This window comes from Mercenaria mercenaria, chromosome 13 (assembly GCF_021730395.1).
Source record: "Mercenaria mercenaria strain notata chromosome 13, MADL_Memer_1, whole genome shotgun sequence".
Lineage (NCBI taxonomy): Eukaryota > Metazoa > Mollusca > Bivalvia > Venerida > Veneridae > Mercenaria > Mercenaria mercenaria.
The window spans coordinates 42,062,308-42,078,068 of record NC_069373.1 but is presented as its reverse complement, the minus strand read 5'-3'; the positions used below and the strand labels follow the sequence as shown (position 1 = coordinate 42,078,068).

Below are 15,761 nucleotides of genomic sequence, written 5' to 3'. Positions count from 1 at the left end.
AAGGCATATACTAGTATTGTATCAAAACATTTTTTCATATCTACATTTACAAAGTATAACCTTTTATTTTCACATAAATAAATGTAGAACAATGTTAAGCAATATATAAACAAAGCCGAACTCTGCATCCGATATAATATCATTTATAATTAAAACTTAAACAAACTCAAATAATGTTATGATATCATTCTATTCATTTTATGACCTCAACCCAGTTTTAAGATGTCGAAACAGAATTCACAACCGAATTAATCAGTTATAAGACAGGAAAATCATGACAAAAACAAAACAATCTCTTTATCCGGCCAAATCTTAGAAACAAATTTAAATTTGGTTTGATATCTGATCATCCATCTACAATGGAAGTCTATAGCTCATCAGTGGCATCGGTTGAAATCAATGGAGATTCGTACGTAGAATTAACAGTAAGATCTTCACTTATCGTTGCTATAAAAGAAACACTCGCTATAAGAATTGGCTTTACGAATGATATGAACAGTATTAATATGTTGCAATCATTAGATTTGTGTACAAGTTCAACATCTAAGTATTTTTGTGATAAAGTTTTGGAAGGCTCTAGGATGATTTTATTAGTGTATGGCGCTCCAATATTCAGAATGAAGTTGGTCCATCTGGTCGGGTAAGAAACAACTTACGTACTTGTAACAGAATCATACCTCAGATCACATTTATCTGTCAAACATAGATCTGCTTTTGCCAAATTTCGATGTGGGATGGTTCCGCTTTGATTTGAAAATTGAAGGTATGACAACATTCCAGAAAGTCAGCGTGCTTGCCCAATATGTAAAATGTCAGTTGAAAACGGCATACATGTTTTGTTTGAATGCAGTGCTTATCAAGATTTAAGAGACGTACTCACTGCTAAATCTATTGCTATTAATAACAATCATATGACTATTTTAATAACCAGGAGAAATTGAATTTTATGCTCTCCAACAATGATATAATTAATGTTGATGCCAAAACCTGCTGTATCATTTTAAAAACTAGGAACAATTTGCTGAACAAATAAACTAACACTTGTGTTGTTTTATCATGGATCGTTGAAATTATGATTCAGTATATAAAGTTCTATGTTGTAGATGGGTTGTAGAAGATTCATTAATTTGCAATGACATCTATTTATAAGTGTTGGTTATTGCATAATGATGTTCTATGCATTACGACTATGTGATAATCATGCTTTTGTTCTTCTTTGTTATTCTTAAATAGTCCATTCCTGTCTTCGTTAACGGAAGTTTTATGCTTTGCTGTAGAAAAAAATGACATTTCTATTACATTCGCTATAGAATCTATTCTGAACAGGATTATAACTTTAAGGCTTTCTACAATCCTGTAATATATAGACAATTTATTTTAGAAATCTTATATGTTAATTTGTTTTTCATCTGCCTCTAAAACACTTCTTAAGAAATATATGATCAATAAAGTACGATACAGAAACATTGTTTTACACCCGTTTTATCTAGTGCAGTAACACCCATTTATAAATTCAGTTTATTATCAGTATTTTAAGGCATTTCTTCTTAATAACTGAGCAGGTGTGTTTTCTTTTTAGTTTTAAAACACTTTTCTATGTTGGTCTATGTAGATGAATTATGTCTGTGATATCATAAGTATTGTCTCATAACACTGCGTAGAGTGGCAATGACTGTCAATATATTGTATACACTTGCTATCATTATAAATTAATAAGAATTTGTCAAATAACTATATGCTTGTATTTTTATTAAGTTCGATTGTAAACAAGTTTTGGTCGATTTACAGCTAACTTATATTAATCACTCTCGACACCTCATTCCTGATGGAATCCGTCGCCAGAGGGTATGAGAGAAGAGGCCAGTTGTCCCTTTTAATGATGAGCGCCACTGGTACCATTTTTCACGTCTTTGGTATGGCGCGGCCGCGGATCGAACCCACGACCTCCCGCACTCGAAGTGGACGCTCTACCACTAGGCTATTGAGGCGGTTCATGATGTTTTAAATTGTATTATACGGAGACATTAATAAACAATACAATAAAAATCTGTTAAAAAATCAGTATCTACACCCTTGTAATCGTAAAACGAGTACTATCATATCACTGCATTATCAATAGCACGTTTTGTTCTTTCTACACAACTTGACCGATTTTTCTAAAGTAAATTAAAAACATTTATGTACATGACAGATTTTCATAATGTCCATTGTTTCGTAAGGCTACTGGAATCACTAAACAAATTACGAAATCTAGATCATCTTCTACTTATCTTATACGCGTTTAGGCCTACTCCTTCGGTTATATTGTATCTTTGTTTTTGTTTTTATTTGATGGACCTTTTTTCTCACTTTTTGGCGAGCTTAACTTTTCCTTTTGTAGCTTCACAAATATGAATTGTTGTTAAATAAGCAGTTCATAATATTGTCTAAAATAATGATAAATGTTCAACATCAAGTGTTTGATAAAGCTTCATCAACGTATAATACTTTTAGTCAAAATAGTTTAGGTACATTTAGTATTTTTTCTGCATTAGTTCTTCCATCTATTATAAGCACGTGTGTATCATTCAGGTAGTGTTTAGTAACGTGTGGACCAGCAACTATACCTGGTACATTCTCAAGATGTTCGACTTTATCAGCATCAGTCGTATTAAGATCTATTTTTATATCCTGAAGCTCCCTGACAACCATTTCCGGTGTGTCTGTCATTACAGTTGCAACAGTTTCCGTTACATTTTCAGCAGCAGTCTTCGGAGTGTTCGGAGTGTTATTGTTTATCGGAATTATGACACAAAAAAGAACAACGGTCACCAATGCTATCCCCGTTACAATTATTCCAACGATTGTCAATCCAGCAGCTTTGTTCACATGTCTGTACGTCATGCTATATTGGCACTTAGACCAGCTCCTTCTTGAACGTAGAATAAAGTAAATTACGGTGGGTGCAAGAAAAGGGTTTGTCAAGGATACAAGGATACACAGTATAACAATAGCCTGTGGGTACGACCTGAAATAATAAATCAAAAGAATTTATGAATTCTGAAGAAAGAAAAAAAAACACTTCCACTACACAATTAACAAACGATAGACTCGTAATTAGATAAACCTGTCATGTTGGCAGTCCTTGAAAATGAAACAAGTCCCGAAGCATTTGAAGGCCAGTAGCGCATAATTGATTATTTTAGTCTTCGCACCTATGACACTACGGTAGGGTGTTTAAATACGAAAGCAAACCTTTAACTGGCCAGTGAGGTTCACCAGCTGTACAAATGACAGAAACTAGTTCTCTTATGCATGCTTTATTCATTAACACTTACCCAGCTAAATTTCTATAATGAACTTGTCCATCTTCCAATTTGGACAGTACCAAAACTGTTAAAAGGTGTGCTTACCAAAAAGATACTGGCTGAATAGCAAACAGTGCAGATCATTATTAGACTTTTTGAAAAATATTCTAAGTATGGGACAGTACGGTAAAACATGTATTGGACGGAACCAAAGTTTTGAGATATCTCTTCAGATGAACATGTTAGGCGAAACGTAAACAAACTGGCAAAAAAAACGGAATATGCATTCTTCACAAAAATCGAAATGATGAATGAAAGTCCTCTTAGAAATGATTCTAAATGTGAAAATCACTGGTTTTGTCTCCAATTATATATTCTGGAGTAAGCTCTATTTTAGGACTTTATAACAATATTCTATCAAGCATTTTCGTCGGGGGGCGGGCGGCATTTGTTATACCATGTTTCCACCATTCTTGTGTGTACTATTGTATGCGCACGTGTTTGTTATTATCTGCACACGTAAGAGCTAAGACGTAATAATTTGTGCAGTACAGAGGTGATATGGTATGTTATGCTAAATGCGTTCGCACGTATAAGCTTTCACGTTATAACTTACACATGCACAGGTAAAAGTATAACCTCTCCGGATGAATTGTTCAAGTGGTAACACTGTCTAACTACGAAACCAGTGGTCTTGAGTTCGAGCCGCTCCTCCAACTAAAATCATTAACATTTTGATACGAGTCCCGTGTATGGGTGCTTTACACCCGGCACGCTAAAGAACCTGGGAAGCTTCTAGAATTGGAGCGTATTCTATATCTTGCACAATCCTCAAACTAAAATTCACTAAAAGTCTTCTGGAGGAGTTGCCAATATGGGCTACTGGTGGAGGAGTTGCTAATATGGGCTACTGGTGGAGGAGTTGCCAATATGGGCTACTGGTGGAGGAGTTGCCAATATGGGCTACTGGTGGAGGACTTGCCAATATGGGTAACGGGTGGAGGAGTTGCCAATATGGGCTACTGATGGAGGAGTTGCCAATATCGGCTACTGGTGGAGGAGTTGCCAATATGGATAACGGGTGGAGGAGTTGCCAATATGGGCTACTGGTTGAGGAGTTGCCAATATGGGCTATTGGTGGAGGAGTTGTCAATATGGGCTACTGGTGGAGGAGCTGCCTAAAAGGCTACTGATGGAGGAGTTGCCAACATGGGCTACTGGTGGAGCTGTCTAAATGGCTACTGGTGGAGGAGTTGCCAATATGGGCTACTGGTAGAGGAGTTGCCAATACCGGCTACTCATTATCGGCTACTGGTGGAGGAGTTGCCAATATGGGCTACTGGTGGAGAAGTTGCCAATATCTGCTACTGGTGGAGGAGCTGCCTAAATGGCTACTTGTGGAGGAGCTGCCAATATAGGCTACTGGTGGAGGAGTTGCCAATATGGGCTACTGGTGGGGGAGCTGCCTAAATGGCTACTGCCGGAGGAGTTGCCAATATGGGCTACTGGTGGAGGAGTTGCCAATATGGACTACTGGTGAAGGAGTTGCCAATATGGGTTACTGGTGGAGGACTTGCCAGTATGGGTAACGGGTGGAGGAGTTGCCAATATGGGCTACTGGTGGAAGACTTGCCAATATGGGCTACTGGTGGAGGAGTTGCCAATATGGGCTACTGATGGAGGACTTGCCAATATGGGTAACGGGTGGAGGAGTTGCCAATATGGGCTACTGGTGGAGGAGTTGCCAATATCGGCTACTGGTGGAGGAGTTGCCAATATCGGCTACTGATGGAGGAGTTGCCAATATGGGCTACTGGTGGAGGAGCTGCCTAAATGGCTACTGGCGGAGGAGTTGCCAATATGGGCTACTGGTTGAGAAGCTGCCAATATGGGCTACTGGTGGAGGAGTTGCCAATATGGGTAAATGGTGGAGGAGTTCCCAGTGTCGGCTTCTGGTGGAGGAGTTGCCTAAATAGCTACTAGTGGAGGAGCTGTCAATATGGGCTACTGGTGGAAGAGTTGCCAATATGGGCTACTGGTGGAGGAGCTGCCTAAATGGCTACTGGCGGATGAGTTGCCAATATGGGTTACTGGTGAAGGAGTTGCCAATATGGGCTACTCTTGGAGGAGTTGCCAATATGGGTAACGGGTGGTGGAGTTGCCAATATGGGCTACTCTTGGAGGACTTGCCAATATGGGTAACGGGTGGAGGAGTTGCCAATATGGGCTACTCTTGGAGGACTTGCCAATATAGGCTTCTGGTGGAGGAGTTGCCAATATGGGCTACTGATGGAGGACTTGCTAATATGGGTAACGGGTGGAGGAGTTGCCAATATGGGCTACTGGTGGAGGAGTTGCCAATATCGGTGATTGGTGGAGGAGTTGCCAATATGGGCTACTGGTTGAGAAGCTGCCAATATGGGCTACCGGTGGAGGAGTTGCCAATATGGGTAAATGGTGGAGGAGTTCCCAGTGTCGGCTTCTGGTGGAGGAGTTGCCTAAATGGCTACTAGTGGAGGAGCTGTCAATATGGGCTACTGGTGGAGGAGTTGCCAATATGAGCTACTGGTGGAGGAGCTGCCTAAATGGCTACTGGCGGATGAGTTGCCAATATGGGTTACTGGTGGAGGAGTTGCCAATATGGGTTACTGGTGGTGGAGTTGCCAATATGGGCTACTCTTGGAGGACTTGCCAATATGGGTAACGGGTGGAGGAGTTGCCAATATGGGCTACTGGTGGAGGACTTGCCAATATGGGCTACTGATGGAGGACTTGCCAATATGGGTAACGGGTGGAGGAGTTGCCAATATGGGCTTCTGGTGGAGGAGTTGCTAATATCAGTGATTGGTGGAGGAGTTGCCAATATGGGCTACTGGTGGAGGAGTTGCCAATATGGGCTACTGGTGGACGAGCTGCCTAAATGGCTACTGGTGGAGGAGCTTCCAATATCTGTTACTGGTGGAGGAGCTGCCTAAATGGCTACTGGTAGAGGAGCTTCCAATGTGGGCTACTGGTGGAGGAGCTGCCTAAATGGCTACTGGTGGAGGAGCTTCCAATATGGGCTACTGGTGGAGGAGCTGCCTAAATGGCTACTGGTGGAGGAGCTTCCAATGTGGGCTACTGGTGGAGGAGCTGCCTAAAAGGCTACTGGTGGAGGAGCTTCCAATATGGTTAAAAATGGTGGAGGAGTTACCAGTATCGGCTTCTGTTGGAGGAGTTGCCAATATCGGCTACTGCTGGAGGAGTTGCCAATATCGGCTACTGGTGGTGTCTATAAATAAGTTCACAAGCACTGACATCTGTACTGCGGTAGAAATCAGATTTGCAACCTTTACACACACTAAAAATCAGAATAATGAATCACCGCATGACATTTTAGTAATAAACATTTTGGCACAATATTTTCAAACATATGTGCGTGCTCAGAACACAACGTACTTTGTTATAGAGCAAACAGCATTTATTTATAAACTTTGTCGATGTAGCATATATAAAATATAGGAAAATAAGTACAATACAGGTGCTACCTATATACACTCTTGGTAGGAACAGCGAAGTTGTAAATGTATGTCAAACGATACATGTCTATATGCTATAATGTCTAAATTTTGAAACACCATAGAAGTTTGATGTATTGTCAATAATCATATAAGAATCGTATATTTTATAAGTTCTTTACACGTTCGGATACAAGTCATATGAACTGACTTGATTGGTTACGTATTTGCTGCTTGGACACAGTTCCACATCATAAGATGTTTTGACGTCCTAAAAATCAAATCCATCTACCGGCTCCTTGAAGCATAGAACAATCATGCACCTGTCTCTCATAGAATGTGGATGGCTTCCCCATGCCGCTTAACCCTTATCATGCCGGGCACGATTGATTCTGTCGTGCAGTTTGATCAAGATCTGTACTGTTCGCCATCCAGTCAGAATCTGTTTGTAAGCACCCCTTTTAACAGCTAATGGTACTGTCCAAATTGAAAGATGGACAAGTTCATTATAGAAATTTAGCAGTGCAAGGGTTAATTTATTGATTTGAAGCACAAAATGTTTAATGACGTTACTCTGTATATTTGAAGCTTATTTATTTTATGTTTTTCGGTGGTTTATCGAAATATAACGGTGAATTATACCTGATAAACTCACTGGCCACTCAGTGAAAAATTTTCAAATCTGATACCCGGATTAACGTCAAAAAGTTTAAACCCAGCGTACTGAAAGCCGGAAACAATATGACGAGACGTCGTTAAAATGACGTCATCTTTGCGATGCTCCTGATAAAGTTTCCCGCAAATTCGACATTTTTGAAATAAACCAAACAAAAGTAGAGTTTTAGACCCTAAAATAAACAGAAAAATTGTTGGTATCGATGTAATATCACGGTAAATTTCACTCGTGAACACCAAAAGTTTTATTTCACTTGTGGCCCGCCCACCGTGAAAAAAATCACTTTTGGGGCCCACTCGGTGAAATTATAACGTGATATTACACCGAAACCAACAATTATCCTCTATATAATGCAAACATAATCAATTTAGCATGCACTGAAAATATAAAATATCGTTTTTTAGATGAAAAATAAGTTAGGAACACTGGTTGCCAAACCAGTTATTATTATGATATGAACGGAAACTAGAATCAAACACTGTTGTTATTTTGATAGCTTAGATATAAAAGAGTACAGACGTATAATTCTTGTACTAAATTTACATCTTGGTTCACCCACCATGACCCAGAAGTTGAAAGTTCGTTTAAGTTAAGGCCATCAAAAAAGCATATTCAATGTCACATATTTTTAGGAAGCGATGACAGACTCCTTTGCATTGTATCATTTTTCGTAGAAATATTTCATTTAAGTTATTGACTTTGTCTTGCTGTGATGATATTTCTCTTTGAAAATGGTTGTTCACGCACGGTGTGCAAATTATTGAATTATTATACCTCACATAAATGTTCAATGCAAATTTCCCATTAGTTTAAGTTGAATAATATATCATATTCCCCAGTGATTTTATATCACATGCGCAAAATCGTTATTTTCAATTTCTGCGCAGGTGATATGATCAATAATTTCATATCACATGCGCAACAGCGTTATTTTGTTTTTCTACGCATGCGATATTATTTAACAAATAATCAAGGCCTTCGAGTGGTTTATCGTCTAGTTTACCACGGTTCAGAGTTCAGATGCGTAGGGATTGAACCACGAGGGCGTTAGCCCGGCAGGTTGAATACCGAAGCATCTGAACGATGAACCGTGGTAAATTAGACGATAAATCACAAGAAGGCATTGATTGTTTTCATTCTGACATGCTCATTGACATATTTTAATAAATATCATGCTGGACTTCATTTACCCGAGGAGTAATGTATCGGACGTCATGCGGCAATTTGACGTCATAATTGACGTCATAATGCTCTCTTACCAGTCCGCGCGTCAACCGTTGTTTATCGCAGAATATACAGAGCTTGATTTCCTTCTTTGTTTAATTGGAAATCAAATCGAGCCATGTTAGAATTTTTCGTATCACCCGTTGAGAGATTGATACTTCGCATTGATTAAAATACTGAGTCGATAAATTTTCACACGAGGCGCTTACATAATTATACGTTAGGATTAAATTACCCTTTTCTGGTGCTCTTGCATGTGCGAACATGGCCGAAGTTTCTTTTTTATGCTACGTGCAAAATATTTCGAAAACAATTTTTCATCAAATATCGAATCGAAACTACCACAATAAGTTTGGAAATGATCTAACTAAGAAAATGAGTGCTCACACTTACATGTTATATTTAGAAAACAGAAAGTTATCGCCGTTTTTCGAATGTTACTGATTGGCGCAATGTTGAAATATTAGAATAAATATAGGGGTCAGCGATATGTAAACGTCTCGACTAAATCTATCAAAAAAAGTCTTAAATTACACAGCAAAGTCGCCACAAATTATGAGTGCTAACAAGTAAAGACTCTTAAATTTAATTCTGTCTTCATTATTTGGTTAGTAATTACTTTTTAATGTTAAATACATTATTATGTTGACTTTCCAGTAAATGCTTTGACCCTTATACGTTTTCGGTATAATAAAATAAATATTGCGTTCCTGAGAGGGTGATATGAAAAATGTTCATCCCTCGAAATATGAATATAGATCTCGGCTGGCGCCTCGGTCAATATTCATATATCTCGCGATGAACATTTTTCATATCACCCTCTCAGGAATGCAATATTTATATATATAACGGAGGTTTATATGTAGTCTTTTTAAATTTAAAGGTCATTCTGTACGCATTTATTTCCATGAGATCTTAAACGGCGACTGCAAATTCAATTTCGCACACGTATACGTAAAACACCCATGGTAACTTGGGCCCAGTTCAAGCTACAAACCCGTTGAATTATTCACCCTTTATTCAAATACGATTTGTTTTCCTATTAAACAAAGAAGACTGAAAACGTGACATTATTATGCAACGAAATCACTTAGTGTACGTCAAAATTATTACGTCATATTATCACATGCTTGACGTCGTGGGAGTGTAATAAAGCCATTACTTAAAAATGATAATGGTCAGAGACCACCAATTAAAAAAAGTACAGGGAACTTACTGGGAATGAGGTAAGTGTATACCTGGGAATAAGGTAACGTCTGTGCGTTCTGATTGGCCAGTCATGTAAACAAATCCAGGAAGTGATTATTTTTTCAAAATTGATATTTTTTCACTGCATTTACAGTATTTTATTATACATTATGACCAAATTTGCTACATTTTATGTGTATTGAAAAAAAGTTTTATCAAACGAATTTCTCCCGCCATGTCAATGATGTAAACAGGGGGTCATCTCATTCACACGAAAATTACTTAAATAAAGTATCACTATTCATATGTTTTTCGTCCGGTTTTTTGGTAGAACCAAGATAGCTCTTGAAAAAAAAATGTAATTAGATATACATGTTTCGATGTATGGAAGGCCGTACACGCCATTATGTTACAATGTAAGTCTATGGGAAAACAATTGGTGGTCTCTAACCTAATGCACTAGTGTAATAAAGCTTTGACGTCGACGTCGTTTATAGTATAGGAGACGTTGGTCAGACTTGTTTATATAGTAAAAGAAAGTAGTTTTTTTCTGTTTCGACAGGAAAAGCTGATATGTGATGTGACTTTCCACATTGAATTTATTAAACGAGTTGAATAAAATTAATGAAATGCTCGACACAGCCTCGCATTTTATTATTTTATTCAACTCGTGTAATAAATTCAGTATGAAAAGACACTCATGCAATATCCTCTATTTAAGACATAAATCTAAAGAAAAAATTAATCATGATATTCATGAGAAAATTTGCTACCTTGTCACCTGTCGTCCAGCTGAACCGTTTGGCAAAGAATTTTTCTCCGTTTCTGTGTCATCCATTTTAACCCCTTAAACTGAAAAAAATGAGCGCAGTAAATAAAACGCATTATTATATAAACTAAAATAAAAGGATTCTGATTGACCAGAATGACTGCTCCTCGCAGAAAAACACAACTTTGATATTGCACAGTTACAAAGAAAAGCCAATTACCAATTCATATCTGATGTGGACCAGTATTTTTTTTTTTTTGTTTTTTTTGTTGTTTTTTTTTTTTGTTGTTTTTTTTATTCGGTATGAAATAACGACGGATATTACAGGTAAAACTTCAAATATTTATGTAATAAAATGTAATAACTTAGTAATTGACTTCAGCTCGCAGGCTAAAATGGGGGGTGGGGGGTGGGGAGGTGGGGGGTGGGGGGAAGAGAGAGGTGCACCAGTTTAGAACGAAGGCTTTAACGGCGAGGCGCATAGCGGGATGTTGCCTTCCGCTCATGTTAAGGGGATCAAAGGGTCTCCCCGCGGAAAATTTTGAAATATTGGTATGAAACTGTGGCCTCATGTGCATTTTTTTTTAAATTTCGAGTTACGAGAGAGGATACTCTTCTCATTTTAAGGGGGTCAGTGGGTCTCCCCGCTGGAAAATTTTAAAATACAGGTCTAAAATGGTGGCTGGGTCTAAATTTTTAAAGAAATATTATTCCTTTGCCAAAATGGTTGTTTTATAGTAAAAACATTTAAGATAGTGTGCGTTTTTTATTCGAAATAGTGTTGTTTTGTAGATGTAATTCGTCGCAAGTGATAATACATTTTTTGTTTTAGTTCAGAGATGGATGCTAAAAAAGGGTTTCGTGCCAGGTTCTAGGCCAGCGCATAAAGGCTCGAAATACACAGAAGTTTAAAAAACATGTCCATATTGAAAATGCATATACTCTGTATTTTAATCAGACACAATTGTCATTATAATTCTATCGAAACATTGTCCCAAATAAATGCGAAAAATAACATAAATTAGTAGCATAAATGTATATTTATTAACATTTTTCTACAAATATCATTTTGTTTTACGGTACAGACATGCAACAGTTGACTTTTCCCCAGCTGAATATTACGAACCGCTACCTTGAAAAAGATGAATCCAGTTATACGACTTGCTAAAGAAAAAAGAAATTGTTTAAGGAAAACAAAATGTGCAGAAAAAATTATTACATTAGCCGTCATAAAAAACTTACTGGCACTATTCAAAAAATATCCCTGATAAGCCTTTTTCACACTTTGTTTTTAAAAGGCATTCATCAATCCATATGCATTTGTTCTCCAGATCAATACTTTTCCATGTTTGAAAATACGTTCCAACGCCTTGAATTTTGAATTATGAACTTTATGAAAATTAACCAACATTCCTGATTTCTTGATACATATACCGATTTTGCTAATTATCTGTGATCAGAAAATATATTTGTGTTGAAGATATTGGACATTTTCCACACTGTCGCTGAGGCACAACTGCATAAATATCACAAAGTTGACAACATTTTCTTACTCCACGTGACGTAACTCATAATTTAATCAAGTATCTATACTGAACAAAACTGCTAACTCGCCATTTGTTACTTCGCCAATATTTTAAAAGTTACTGAAAGTATTTCTTAAAATTTGGCATACTTTTAGAACAATATGCTGTAGCTTTTAAAAAATTTAAAAAAATATCAACAAAGTCAAGTAACGACATTTTATAAATTTATTCATTTCACGACTTCGACCCATTTTTTGAAGTCACAAAATACGCTAAAATTTATATAAAATGCAAACTTGAGGAAAACATTATGAGAGAAGAAAATGACAACAAACACACATTAATTACGTTGTCGTGACCTGTCGAAAAATATCGTTTCATATTCGTTTTCGATATTTCACCATTTTCTGGTAAAAAGTCAAAATCTAAAACTCTGTATTCTTATAAATTGAAATCTGTTGTCTTAAAACAGAACTTTTTAATGTATTTTTGTAAGTTTTAAAAATAGGATGTGGTAGTGAAATGAATAAAATTATACGCTTGCTTTATTTCATATTTTTGAAATATAGGTATATGTTGTTAAAATTATTGACAACATGTTGACCTACGGGTACGCTTGATTTAAAAAAGAAAAAATGTACTTTCAGTTTCTTTTAAGATATTGACTTAATAGTAAATGGCGGGTTAGCTATTTTGTTCAGTATATAAATAAATACACCATGCAATTGAAATTGCGTATTACAGCAAAGTTAACAGGATATAATCAGGGATATTATATAGGTTTCTGTCCGTCGTACATGTCGCATTCTTGTCATATCAGTTCCGAAACAGTTATACAGAAGCCAGGATTGTGAAATTAATGACGTCTGTAGACGGCATTGTCATAAACAGTTGAGAACTGTTTCATGGGCATTCACTTTGTATATGTTTTATATGGGCAAAATTTCAATGTTTTTTTTTCTTCTTCAGAACTCCTAAACAGAGTTTTCGTGGGTTCCTTTCGATGGATTCCGGACCAGTGCTAATGTTTCTCTGGCAACATACAACGAATTCCTGACATCTAAATCGACCTCTCTCTCCCCCCCCCCCCCCCCCCCCCCCCCCCCCCCCCCCTCTCTCTCTCTCTCTCTCTCTCTCTCTCTCTCTCCCTCTCTCTCTCTGTATATAGATAATAAACTGTATATAGATAATAAACGTCGTATGTTCAATACTCTCTTGCACACAGTTCAGTTATTAATTTTTTCTTAAGGAGGTAGGTTACCTTTATATTTGTATGTGCGCATGTCCAACCGGAAGCTAACGTGACGATTTACGACGACGTTTACGACAAACTAAATGTGTTTGTATATTCATTCTTCTGAAAACAAATCATAGACCTGTCTTCGATCTGACGCCTTATGGTTTAAATAATGCAGAAATAATGATAAATTGCCGCAGAAATGCTTCAAACAATGTTGCCTTAAAATGACGTCATTGACGTCATGACGTTACGTGTCAGTTACCGCGCAAAATTAATAGCTTTTATCTTGAAAGTACGTAATTCTGTGCATTTTCTTTATTCAAACTATTTTCAAATAACCATTATTTGCTGAGATATTTTTTATGCGTCTTTTGCTCTGAATAATAATCAATATTTTGCTTCTTTTATGTAGTTATATTGAAATGTTATGCGGAATGTAAGAAAATGGATGATGGTAACCAATGTTATTTGGAATATAGTTGGGTGAGAGGTTACTTGTTACGGTCATTTTCAAATAAAAAATCTAGCAGTTTGATTTGTAATACCTATTTTTCAGGTTCCGTTGATAATTTGTTACTTATATACTAAAACTAAGATCTAAAATTGTTCAAATTTCAGTAGAAAATTGTGGTTTCTTGAACTGAATTGATGTTACCATGGAAACGAAGCCCGTGACATATGTATCTAAATGTAAATTTCAAAAGCGTTGACACTAGTCTATTTAAGAAACACAGCTTCGGCTTTTTATTTTCATTTCAACAATATCCATGAGAATAATAGTAGCACGCTGAACGAGTTTTCCATGAAAAATGCCAGACGAGGGGTACTGCTGTAAGTATTCTAAGCTTAGAAATTTGTTTGAATAAATGCAGATAACACGAAAATATAACTTACGTTAGAAATAATATGTTTTAAAGCTACATCAACTAGAAAGATAATCTTATTCAATATTATTTTATAAGAAATTACAACAAAAAGCAAGATATAAGCCATTTTAAACATCTCTGTTGCCATGGTTACTTTAAACTTTAAGAAAAACAGGGTACCATGTATAGTGCTTGGTATTTTGCTAATAATATTACCCAAATATTCCATGTTAGTCATTTACAAAATGGCACTGAAGCCGTCGAAAACCCCTATTTTTATACATAGTTGTTTAAAAATGAGAGAAAATGCGTTACCATGGAAACATGAGGCCCGCGACATATACATTTTAAGCTTATATTAGAAAGCTAATGTGCATACTAGTTAAATTATATATTATGCTGACTTCTACGGATATCAATGAAACTAAAATACACTGAAAAGTGTTAAATATCCGTATTTTCCTTCTTCTTTCAATATGAAATACCTTTGGAGGGTCATGCTCTTCAAACCTGGATAAAAATTGAACTTGAAGGGACAGAGACAAACGAAACTGAGATTTTAGCAGTTAAAACTTCATATTACACGAAATACAAAACGTTGCTGCGGTTCAACTAATTTGAATTTACCCTTGTAACAAGGTAACCTACCTCCTTAAACAAAAACAATGAATACCAAAGAAATATTGTTCTTATATCTTTAACGACCACAGTATTTAAAGTTACATACGGCCTTTAATTTTATGTTAAAAACATATAAAGCAGCTATTTAATAGATGTTATGCAGAAATGAACAATTTATTCAGTAATGTTTTCTACCATGTTAATCAATATTCAAACCTTTGGAAAATGCTTGAGAAATCAATTATCGAAAACAGGATTTAACAAGAAATAGGCATATCTTATGACCATAATAAAAAAAGGTGTGGCAGCCACATTATTAACAAAAGCACTAATGAGCCTTTATATCGGATTATCAGAATAGTGTTCAAGCTGTAATTAAATCTTACCTTTGGTACCAGGAATATTTCTGATTGTTTCATAAAAGCTAATCAAATGTCTTTATTAAATGTCATTCCTTAATTCTGAATATATTGTCTGTCAGGCTGTCCAATGTCCAACCCTCTCCCCAACTTAATTGTAAGTTATTCATTCAATCAAAAAAAAAAAAAATACAAATTATTTAATACATGTACATTAAAAACATAAACTAAATGTTTCTGTGCTGATGATCTTCAACACTCGCGGTAGTCCGTATATTTATTCTATAACAATACACTCAACCTAATATTTTCATTGATTCTAAAATGGTTGATGAAACTGTCAATGGTTTTCGTTGGTGCTGCTGATAAGGCCAGTCAAAACTTTTCATTTGTTTCCATTTAAATTTTGCACTTTGTCAAAGACCTTGTGTTAAAAGTGGATTAATAGGATAAATATGAACTTCTTGAAATTTGAGATTTATTATTATTTTTTGTAATGGAATGTTTC

General features: G+C 36.3%; 1 protein-coding gene across 1 annotated transcript; it reads right to left on the bottom strand.

The window, feature by feature from the left end:
* Positions 1-1,847: 1,847 nt before the first annotated feature.
* Positions 1,848-15,559, bottom strand: LOC123529869 (uncharacterized). Its single transcript, XM_045310433.2, has 3 exons — positions 15,281-15,559; positions 10,646-10,724; positions 1,848-3,007 (listed from the first exon to the last, which is right to left on the bottom strand). Exons 2-3 carry the CDS (start codon positions 10,708-10,710, stop codon positions 2,494-2,496), a joined length of 579 nt encoding a protein of 192 aa, XP_045166368.2. The 5' UTR covers positions 10,711-10,724; positions 15,281-15,559; the 3' UTR covers positions 1,848-2,493.
* Between the last annotated feature and the right edge of the window lie 202 nt (positions 15,560-15,761).

Excerpts from the sequence above, each read along its gene's own strand:
- LOC123529869 (XM_045310433.2), bottom strand. The coding sequence starts at position 10,710 with ATGGATGACACAGAAACGGAGAAAAATTCTTTGCCAAACGGTTCAGCT. Across the intron at positions 3,008-10,645 it reads GCTGGACGACAGGTGACAAG|GTCGTACCCACAGGCTATTG; the intron begins GTAGCAAATTTT and ends TTATTATTTCAG.